Below are 11,582 nucleotides of genomic sequence, written 5' to 3'. Positions count from 1 at the left end.
ATACACTTCGAATATTATATGAAAAACTCCCTCTCATAATATTGAAAGAACCGATTTATTCGTTGACACACATAGTTTATTTTAAGGAAAAATAAAGCACCCGATCGATTTCGTTTATTGGTCCAATAAATTCACGCGCTTATTGTAGCTGTACTTTTGCGTGACGTTTCTGTGTTTCTTATAAAGCATTGTGGAAGGTTTATCGATCGGTACTGTATTTCGAGGTTTTGGTAATGCTTGTTTTGAGATATTTTTCGATTTAAAAACCCCTTTTCGCCAAGCATATGTTACAGAATTTATTTATTACACTAAACTGCCATGGGTGTTTTATATAGTAGGGTGGACGGAGATGGGTAATCTTTTAACACGTATAATATCCAAATATCCTGATAGTGTTTTAAACAATTAACAGCTGTTTATGGGAGTCGTGAGGGTCAGGTTTTATAATTATCTGAATTTTTTTGTTTACTACCAAATGGGAAGTGAAAATAGAATAAAAGGCGTCTCATCTTCTCCCACCCTGCTGTATATGTCATGGGATAAAATGAATACCGGTAGCACCTCATCGTGGTTTTTATGATAAAAAAACGCTTTTTAGAGTCTTGGGGATATGGTTATACATTTATGTAGCGCCATAGCACAATGGGTAGCGCATCGTCTGCCTCTTACCAAGAGGTAATATGTTCAAGGCTCGTCGCTGCTACCATTGTGAGCGTATGTGTCCATAGGCAAGTCACATAACGGCAATTGCTCCAACACAGTGGTTACTAACAGGTTGTCCAATATATCAGCCCCCACGAAAAATAAAAGAATTACCTACAGAGTATCATAAATGTTTGTTAATCATTTGGTAGTACACAAAGAACATTCAAAAAATTATAAAATCGTATTCTCACAATTCTCATAGTCCTTTCTTAATTGTTTAAAAAGAAAATGATATTTGAATATTATGTTCTAAAAGTGTCCCATCTTACCCCATAGTACTATGTATATTTTTAATGACGTATGAACAAGATCAACATCGCCTTGATGCCACGTAACTAACATTTTTAATCAATTTTTATTCTGTTAAGCACACGCAACCAACCATATATGCCGCGTGTGCTATAGGCAGCCGATACAGTTTCTTTGTATACGCAACCGACAACCAAGTATCCATACTTGACGTCATTTGTGTATAAAACGCCAATATTTACATTAACCACCGCCAAATTATCTTTACTAAATGAGGTCAAGATTGAGCAAATTGCAAACAAACCTTGCACAAGTTAGCAGCGGTATGCGCCTGCGTATCAACATTAAAGTTAATCGTTAACACTTTTCGTCGAATTTCGTTGAATGGACCATCGAAATAGGTTGTGACGTGCCTGTGTACTTAACATATACGACCCTTGGTCTCAGGAGGTTATGTTAAAGTGTGGGAATTATGAACTAATCAAGGTCCGCAAATACTAACACACCAGTTTACAAACCACATTTATTTTATTTGTAATTACAGAACTTTATATGCACGACAAATTATACGAGAATCCGTAAATCGACGAATGGGAAATGTAAAATAGAATGCAGCCAACGCAGCAAACGGCATTGTCAATGAAACATATGGGATAAAATGCGGTTATAACTCAACATATGTGATTTAATTTATGGGTGTGGGTTCGCAAGTTTTACTTATGTTGTGCAATCTTACTTGCGCCATTGGCAACTGTTGATAAAAAGATGGTGCAACAAATCGCTTTGTGCACGTAAGGACGTGGAATCGGGAAACAGCGTGGGTCGAGCAGGCTGATATATAGGCTGTTCCCGACCTGCCCACAGCTTTAATTACCAATTCAGTAGAGTGATAACTGTTTTGTCACGCAACTATTCTGTGTGAATACAAATAAAAGTTCTTTCTAATGGTATATTTAGATGATATGCCAATATTGTGTGGTGACATAGGCAAACGAATGTAAAATAGATGTTATTTAAAGATCTCACTTTCGCTTGAGATATGTGCGGTAGAAGCGTGATGACGCTCATAATATACCGCAGATAATGTTCACCCAACGACACTAATATATCAAGTCGTAATTACTGGCAAGTTGAGAGGTTGTGTTTCATTTTCTGTCGCGGCATTCCAGCAAGCATTTGCAAACGTTACTTTGCTTGCTGGCACACCAAGTGCTATCTGGTAAACAGTTAATAGCAAGACTGATAGACCTTCTGTGGTGAGAGGGATGACGCAATATTGAAGTCAATTCCACCGTCGCTTGACGTCGACGCGTGACGGGGAAACCCCTTGAAACTCTCCATTTGCGTTTGACCAAGCAAAGTCGACGCCGATGGGAGCTTTAGGAAAATATCGTGCCTTTTTCCTACACTTGATGTCTGTAATTCATCAAAACTTGACACGTTTTCTCCTTCTGTGAAGAATGTGTCGTCAAAACTCCCTGCAACAGTTTAGAGGGTCAAATAAAGCAGTAATTGATTTAAACTCTATAATACCGTGGGCTATACTCGTAGAGTTGGGATAAATTTATAACCCAATCAAGGTACAAGTAACTAATCTTTAATCGTTTAAAACTTCAATTGCGTTGATTCTGAAACATATTCAGTATGCAGCCTCGGCGCATTTCTCTTTTTGTTTGTTTTATTTAAGAACCACGTCTAAAGGCAGTATAGTAGGATGGGACACTTTTTCATTCTATTTTTTCGTTCCATTTGGTATTAAAGAAAGAACATTCTTAAGAAAGAATTATAAAACCGTATCCTCACGATTCTCATGAACCGTTGATAGTTTAAAGCAATATCAGGATATTACGATATTGTGCGCTTAATGTGTCCCATCTTACCCCACATAACTATATATGTATTTTTATCTTAGCACCACAGCACGCATAAAGATTGCGTATGGTTTACTATTGGTTGGCTGACGGCTTACCACTAGGTGAAAACTGCGTCTCCGTTGAAATGCTTTGAACCGGTTTGGGTGCGCTGTATCTCGTATCATATGATGTGCTACCGTCGCTTGTTTCTAACAGGTATGATGGGTTGCATGTACTTTGTAGTAACGGAAGAAAACGATTTCCGTTATCTCGACTGCAGTAGCTCTAGAAATGTAAAATTTGAGTTGTGTACGTGTAAATGCTTTTACGAAATTTTCGACTTTTATTTTTTGAATTATATTGATATAGTAACGTAAGGGAAGATGAGACCTTTTCATTTCACTTTCTTGTCTCGCTAAGTTGTAAGCAAAGAACATTTAAAGAATTATTAAATCATATTTTAACGACTCCCAGTATACACCGCCATTATTTGTTTAAAACACGATCATTCTATCGGGATATTATGTGATAAAGGTGTCCCATCTTACCCCACAGTACTATCTATATATTGATATACCTCATCTGCAGCAATGCTTATTTCCCAGTTCAAATCAACATCGTAGCATTCTTTGCCGTTTTCCGACGCTTCTCCTAAAAAAATGTAAAAAATATATCAAAAATTTTAATCATGTTGTCACAGGTTTATTGTGCATGGCACATTGACGAATCGTCTCACAAGTATATGATAAGTTGTATTGGGAAAGTTAAACTATACGTCTTTGCTTTCCACCACGATTTGCACAGCAGACAAGTTTGAGCATGTTGGATGTTGTAAGTGGTATTTGAACTTAATGATATAATCGTAATGTTTACTACCTTCAGAGGATGGATAAGGTCCTATTTCTTGAAGGTCGTTGCTTTTACAAAGTTCAAAACAATCTCCCGAACTTTGGTAACCTTCGTAAGACGGTTCAGCTCCAAATGGTGAAACTCCAAATGTTGAAGGTGTTGGGTAATGGCTGCCGTCCATTATTGCAGAGGCGACCTGAATGCTCTCAGATACCGTTTCGTCCGGGTTCTGGGGTATAGGGCATTCATTTGAATGCGGGTAACAACGTTGCGGGAATATTTGCATTCCAGTTTCGTCGGAATGCGGAAAATAGCTTTGCTGGTAAATACCAGAGCAACTGTTGGCTGGGGGAGTCGTGTGGCGTATTATTGTTGCGTCCATGAAGTTATCCGAGCTGGAAAGTTGTGGAAAATGGCTTTTTCCGCAAATGTTCCGTATTGTGTCGGAAGGTGTTGTCGTAAACTGCGGAATGTCTGTTGTTCCACCAGAAGAATGCAACAATTCGTCTGTCGTCAATTCCGCTTTCTGTCGCTGCGTTTTCGGAGACTGATAACGCCTGCGAATGTTTCCAACGTGTCGCTGTCCTCGTTTTCGTATCCACACTGTACAGACAAACACGTTAAAAACACGCATATATGTTGTTGGTGTTTATGTAATGGAGCACTGGCCTCCCGAACAAAGGCTTTATAAATAACCCTCCTTATAGACTGGGGTACGACGGGACACCTTTAGCACATAACACCTAAATATCCTGATCCTGTTTTAAACAATTAACAACGGTCTATGGGAGTCGCGAGGATAAAGTTTTATCATTCTTTCCTACCAAATGTGACGAGAAAATAGAATGGCAAGGTGTCCCATCTTCCCCCACCCTATATAGATTACTCAACTCACTTCGAAGGCTTTTTGTCTTTTGTTTGGGTAGCATCTTATACACACGGTATGCATCGTCGCCCTTGCTTTTGCTCAATTGTGGTACGGCTCTAACGTCACGTAGCGAATTGAGAGCACATCGGAAATTCGCTTTATGCTGCTTTACATCTTTCGGAGAGGCCCCTGAATGCAAATTTGTTTTTTACATACAAAATATCATCTAGCGTGCGAGCATAGGTTCATATTTTTGTATACTTGGTATAAGCGATTGTGTAATCAATCTCAACCCACCGTGTGGACATAGATTATCTCTGTAACTAAATAAACATAACCGCGCGGATATGGAAATTTACTACCGGGAAAACGAGCGGATGTTCAGGCCCCTATTATGCACGTAGAAATAAATTTCTACAAGATACAGACTGTAATTAAATTTTATAACATGCGTTAAAGCACCCTACATTGCAACGTGATCAAACATAATGTTCATACAACGTCGGAAAGCAGGGCTTGTTTAGGCAGGGATATATAACACTGGCGTGGCGAAGGCAGTAAGAATTTTATTTATGTCGTTTTCATACACTATAGCTAAAAAATAGTAGGTTAACCGAACTATACGGTTGCTGGTTAAGTTTGAGAATTTTGTATAGTTTACACGGTGTCGGCCGAATGCGGTAAATTTGCGATGAAATGTGTTCTTCTGTAAAGCGACAATTAAAGGCATGCAAGTGCACGATGATTGCGGTGTAAAGGCCGATTCTTTTTAAACAACGGTTGCATTATCGATTTATTTCGATGGCGCTTTATGTAATTGTTCGGCAAATTTACCGTGCTCATAAACGTCCAAAACTTGTCATTTATTTAAAAGATGAACGACATTACACAACATCATGCACAAATCATTAACAACATACAGCATGCTCTAGGCAAATACAACAAGCGACATAACGCATTTGCAAAAAGCTGACGAATGTTAAGGTCAAACTGAGTATACGAAACCTTATCCTATTTTAACATGCCGTTGTCGCGTGTCCCGCGTATTTGTAATAGCTCAACATCAGCCGCTTTAAGGCTGATGTAAAACCTACCCGTGTGCTCCGACCAATCCCGGAAGAGCCTTGCGTCTTCCTTTTCCCTCCACCCGTGCCTTGCTCCATGTTTCCAAGGAATCCGAAACGTCATTTCCGTTTTGTCCTCCCACACGAGACCGGGGTACCTCGATTTACCGATTCTCAGTTCAAGCCAATCGCGTAATCTGCAAAAAATAACAAAGTCAGAGATCCTATGTTTTCCCATTAACAGTATATAACCTTCACATATATAGACCGACTCATTAAAATATAATGATAAGCCAAATGATCAAAAAATCGATTATAAAACATAGGCATTGAATCAGCACCACAGTATGTTGTTGTTTTTTAAAGCAGTCAGTAAAAGTGTATTCTTCTTGTACATAGAATACACATTCAAATTATACCATGCGTGATATATACTGTTGTAATTATGGTTAACTAGCATTAAGTTATTGCGTCAAAATTTATCAAAGATTCCTTTATTTTGACCCTCAGGTTTATAATGAAACAGTCAATATATTTGACTTATTTCACAATTATTGCTTTACAGTTTTTTTTTTATAAAAGTAGCTATTTTCCGACCTGTTTTACCCAATTTTCAATAAAATGTAAACCCTTCTTATAGGTAACTGCGCGGTCTACCATAAGTGTCTCGGCCTTAAAGATTACCTTCAATTTTGTGGCCGCAATTTCAATATTGTTCTGTCAATTAGGTTCACCATGGCCGTTTCGCATTAATATACTTCGCTTTACTCTGCAAACTATTCGCTGAAGTTATGATTGGACAACATACCGCGCACAGCTCACGTAGTGTAAATAGTTCCAGGGAAATTTAAATGATTTAGCGGGCTGGTCATTTGTTGTCATTTTAATATAGTACTGTGGGGTAGGATGGGATATTTTTAGCACCTAAATTTCCTTTTCGTCATTGTGTTTTAAACAAACGTTATTTTAGACTCGTTTGCTACAATTGTATAATTCCGCAATTATTCTTTGTTTACCACTGAATAGGACAAGAAAAGTTAATGATAACATGTCCCATCTTACCCCACTCTACCATACATATATACTATTAAAAAATCGTCCCATTATATGCGTTCGCAGAAAATGTAAACTATATATTTGGCGATCGAACATGCCCGCTGTGGAATTCACTGCGTTCAGAACTGTATATAATCACGTTTTAAAATTAATCTGTATATTTTAAAATTAAGCTGTATATAGTATATAGTGTCAAGTTATAACGTTGCTTTATAATATCTTACCTTAATCTCTCTTGGTTTCTAGACCCCAATTGTTGATCACTGTTCCAAGTTCGAATCGTCATTTTGAAAGTTTGTAGCACGGTTTGTAATTCTTATGTAAAATTACTCCTTTGTTTTTATTTGTCGCTTATGCTTTGCTGGCACGACAACTTTTATGTCCGAACGCCGCGCTGGTACCTGCGATTTATACCTTGACAGAGCTGGTATTTTTTCGAAATAAATATAGATGAGCGAACCTGTTTGCCAACTCTCGGTAGGACTAGGCGAGCTTGTGCAAATCAAGCCATATGGCAATACGCAAACACGAAGGCCTCAGTGCTGTTACGTCATGTTGTATAAAATGATCCCCAGCCGTTTTTGGGTTTCGGGGGTTTTGTGTTATAACTGTTGGTACAGATGTTTCAAAACATTGAAATTTAGGTAGACTATGATTATTATGGAAAACATTTTTTTAAGATATTTGTCACTTTTTAAACGAAAGAATACAAATGCATTTTTAAATCGGAAATTTTTTCACAAACTTTATAAAATTGTGTATTTTAAGTTGTAAAAAATTTGTAAAAAGGGCACAATTGTGTATAATAAACAATTTTAAACTCTATAGCTGACCGTGCAATCATATATGGTTATCAATGAAAAAATCGATTGCAGAGGTTATACATGTTACATAAAATGTCTGTTGCGCCGTCGAGATAGTTAGTGTTCCTTGAGATCCCAATTCTTTAACACGTATAAATACGTCGAAGAAAATACGAGCCGTATCAGACTGTACCAATCTGCATATGTCAACTATATATAGTATAGGATGGGGGGAGTTGGGACACCCTTTCATTCTATTTTCTCGTACCACCATTTGGTAGTAAACAAAGAATGTCAAAAGAATTATAAATCTGTATGTTCACGACTTCCATAGAACGTTGTTAGTTGTTTAAAACATTGTCAAAATATTTGGATATTATGTGCCAAAAGTGTCCCATCTCTTCCCACCCTACTGTATATTTCGAATAAAGAAACCATATTTCAAACTTTGCATCACAAAGCAAACATGGAATCCGTGTATGTAAGTATTTGGCAAGCACTTATCATGTGTTTTTTGTAAAAATAGTTGATATTTACGACTTGCAGTATTTACATAAGCAGTGAAATACACAGGTTTATAGTATAGTTCTTGGAATACGTCGAAAGTGCGTCATCAAATTAACCGTTTTGTTTGGGGCACCCGCACATAAAGTTATAAATATATATGTTTGCGTACATAAAATGTTAACAGCTCTGCCCCAAACCTGCAATATGGGCATCGGTTATTACAACTTTTATGTATCTATGAACGATTTCCATATGGCTTCGTATGATCCTTTAAGTGGGGCTGTGCACTTCTGACACTTCGTCCTATGCGACACACACTTGATGCAACTGATCTTCACACTAAATATAGTAAGGTTGGGGAAGATGGGATACCTTTATATCCAAATACCATGATCGTGATTTAAACAATTAAAAACGGTTTATGGCAGTCGTATAAGGATACGGTTTTATAACTCTTTGATTTTTCTTTGTTTCCTACCAAATAGGACGAGAATAAATGAAAAATGTCCCATCTTCCCCCACCGTTTTATATGGTTTAATTCTTCCAATTCGGAAACAAATTTTTAACGAGCATTCTTCACCAAACTTTAACTGTGTTTGCATACTGAATAAACATATGTTTGATCGGGACATACTACCATTACCAAACGTTCTTTTAGTCGAGTTAAGGACGTAAGTTCTCTCACTACGTGTTGGTTTAGTCAACAAGTTAATCAACCCGAACCAAGAACTAAGAATTATGTTTAATTTGGCAAATAAATAAAGTGTAGCACATATACCTACCACACATGTAAACTAAACTAGCAACATTACAATCGCTAAACAATAAACATTGAAAACAATATATCATATGCAGTATAGGTTGGGCGAATAGAAGGGATACATTTTCATACCACTTCTTCATCCCGTTTTGTGGTAAACAAAAAACATTCAAAAATTATAAAACCTAACGATTCCCACCGACCGTTTTTGATTGTAAAAATACGATCAGGATATTTGGATAATATGTTCGAAAGGGTTGTACTTACCCTACAGTATTATACTTAATTATAAACACGTTACATTATAAATAAAACGGGCATTGTTTGGTCAAGGTATCGATTTCTGTGGGAACTTTTAAACTATACAAAGCACAGGCTTGGAAGTATGGTTTAACAGCATAGAGCAACAGTGTATCGGAACCAGGTCGTGCACTTTGAGTTCGGTTGCAGAAACAACATGACCTCTCATGCACGAAAGTTTGTGATGCACTGAGGCATAAATTGTAAGGTAAATCGGCGTAACAATGTCAAGGTCAAAGCAAATGTATTGTAATTATGTATAGTAGTTTAAGGTTGAATTGCTTTTATAACAGAGTCCAGTGTGGCCATGCCTTTGTCTTTTTCGGCAAAATCGTCGTCGATCATTTCGTCCAGTATTGAGCGTACCGACTTAAGCTGTAACGTTAGGAATTCGCACTCTGGTTTAGTAAACGTCTTGTGAGCGGTCCCAGACTCGCATCGACGCCTTGCGGGCTGTGTTTTTGGCGGTCGTGGCGGTGCAGCAGACGTCAGCCCTGTGGAATGAGTGTTAGATGTTGCAATGTGGGTGTTTCGCTACGTGACTGCTATAGCTTAAGCGGCAAAAATAGCACAAGAAGGGAAAGTAGTAAAGTGATGCATGACAATTCCTGGAATTGCTTGTCATTGGACTTTAAACAATTGGAATTGCATTGATTTAATGTTGTTGTTCTTTTCAGTTGACACTGATGACATTCCCATTAATCTTTACGACGCAGTTGTCGTACGTTGTATTTACGCCAATAGAATCTATTCCGCCAAAGTGAAAATGAATTATAATTGCTCGCTTATGACGCCAGTCAGGTTGTATGAATGCCTCATTCGTTAGAAGGCGTTCAGGGATTCGGTTTTTATTCTGACAGCTCACGAAAAGTACATGATATATGCCAGGCCTAACCACAAGATATGAGCAAAGTACAATGTTCAAGAACGTCTCGTACCTGGAGGTAATGCTGTTGTTGACAAGCTGCGCACTGGTTTCGGAGCAACTGCTGGTTTAACTTTAGAATCTTTTAATGACACATCCACTGTAGTCTTTAGGATGTTGTCTATTCGCCGTACCCGTTGAAGAATTTCATCGACTTTTTCATGAGTGCCTGATGCTGAGGGGCTAACAAGGCAATAACTAGGACTGACTTCATCTATCGCGGCATAGGGACTGTTTCTTTCTACTTCGTAACTCATATTAATATAATTGTAAACGCTATAAACCACTTTCAGTTCGTTATCGCATAATAACAAGTAGTTACTTCTACCGTACAAGATACACAAGCGCTGTGTGAATGAGCAACAATGTTAAAGTCTCCCCGAACCAACACCATTCGTGCGTGAAGCACAGTCACGGTTGGGTACTTATTTAAAACCATACACTGTCGAATCAAGGAAAATCCCTAATCGTTTTCGAGCCTGTAAACCGCAAAATTACTGCCGAATTGTAAAAAGTCGTCTGTTGCTTGACGGACTATAAAATGTCAACAAAAGACAATATTGGGGAAATGTGGGGAGGGGACAGTTTCGGGAGCTTTAATATGATTCAGTGGGCATTTAAAATGAACATTATATTATTATGCTTTATCAGGCATTGAAAAAAAAAACGGTTTATTTATTTGACACAAGTTTAATACTTAACAACAATAACTGCCCGTTTGCCGCGCACTTTGTTGAACCGTGAGAACACTGTCGAATAATACCATCTATTTTTGTTTATCATCAAATGGGTACGCGTAAAAGGGGACTTTTAAAATGTCCCCTCTGAGTCTTGTTTCATTTTCTTTTATTATCTTAGTTAGTAGCAAACAAAAATTATTTTCATAATTATATAACCTTATTCTCATGACTCTCACAGGAACACAGATTAGGGCATTAATTTAGGGCATTAATTGATATAAACCCCGATTCGGTAATATGAGATATTTTGTGCTAATGCGATATATCCATTTTACTCCACAGTATACTATTATCCCGAAAGGCGAAAACATTTGAAAAAACGATTTATGCTTTCAATGTATATTGACGTTTTTTATTACTTTGTACCTAGTAAGACATAACATTTTTGTTGCGGACATTTTTTTAGTAAAAAAACTTATATTTTTGTATAACCCACCGCATGTAAATGGTGTTTTTTGTATACAATGAGAATTGGTTAGAAAACGTGCTGTTATAGAAGTTAATAAACTCAACATAAACTAATGTTATGTAATTAATAGTCCCGGCGCCGTGGTTAGCGCGCCTACCTGTAACCTAGAGCATGGCCTACTCTATAGACCATGGCCTACAAATGTATTGAGTAGGGCAGTAGGCCATGCCTAGAGATAATGGGTTTTAGGCTCGACGCTGATATCATTGTGGGCGTATATGTGTCCTTGGGCAAGACACTTAACGGCAATTGCTCCAACCCAGTGGTCACTAACGGGCTGTCTAAATTATCAGTCATACATAAAAAAATGAAAAAATCCAAAAAAAATAATCACCCACAAAGTAACATACATGGTAACTCGTAAGCTGACACGAGGTGTTAAACCCCTGTGATACGACTGTCGTTTTCCGGCCACGCGAGGATAAAGTAAGTT

General features: G+C 37.7%; 2 protein-coding genes across 2 annotated transcripts; both read right to left on the bottom strand.

Moving 5' to 3' along the window:
- Positions 1-2,870: 2,870 nt before the first annotated feature.
- On the bottom strand, positions 2,871-7,363 carry LOC113474866. The gene is made up of 6 exons (XM_026837629.1): positions 6,869-7,363; positions 5,542-5,785; positions 4,552-4,717; positions 3,684-4,259; positions 3,385-3,458; positions 2,871-3,092 (listed from the first exon to the last, which is right to left on the bottom strand). The coding sequence occupies exons 1-6, from the start codon at positions 6,928-6,930 to the stop codon at positions 2,901-2,903; spliced, it is 1,314 nt and encodes a 437-aa protein (XP_026693430.1). The 5' UTR covers positions 6,931-7,363; the 3' UTR covers positions 2,871-2,900.
- A 1,314-nt stretch (positions 7,364-8,677) lies between these two features.
- Positions 8,678-10,513, bottom strand: LOC100186212. The gene is made up of 2 exons (XM_002130061.4): positions 9,954-10,513; positions 8,678-9,509 (listed from the first exon to the last, which is right to left on the bottom strand). The coding sequence occupies exons 1-2, from the start codon at positions 10,195-10,197 to the stop codon at positions 9,283-9,285; spliced, it is 471 nt and encodes a 156-aa protein (XP_002130097.1). The 5' UTR covers positions 10,198-10,513; the 3' UTR covers positions 8,678-9,282.
- Positions 10,514-11,582: the final 1,069 nt, after the last annotated feature.

The sequence above is a fragment of the Ciona intestinalis genome, chromosome 14 (genome assembly GCF_000224145.3).
Source record: "Ciona intestinalis chromosome 14, KH, whole genome shotgun sequence".
NCBI classification, from domain to species: domain Eukaryota; kingdom Metazoa; phylum Chordata; class Ascidiacea; order Phlebobranchia; family Cionidae; genus Ciona; species Ciona intestinalis.
The sequence above is the reverse complement of the archived record's forward strand: the minus strand, read 5'-3'. Positions and strand labels throughout refer to the sequence as shown.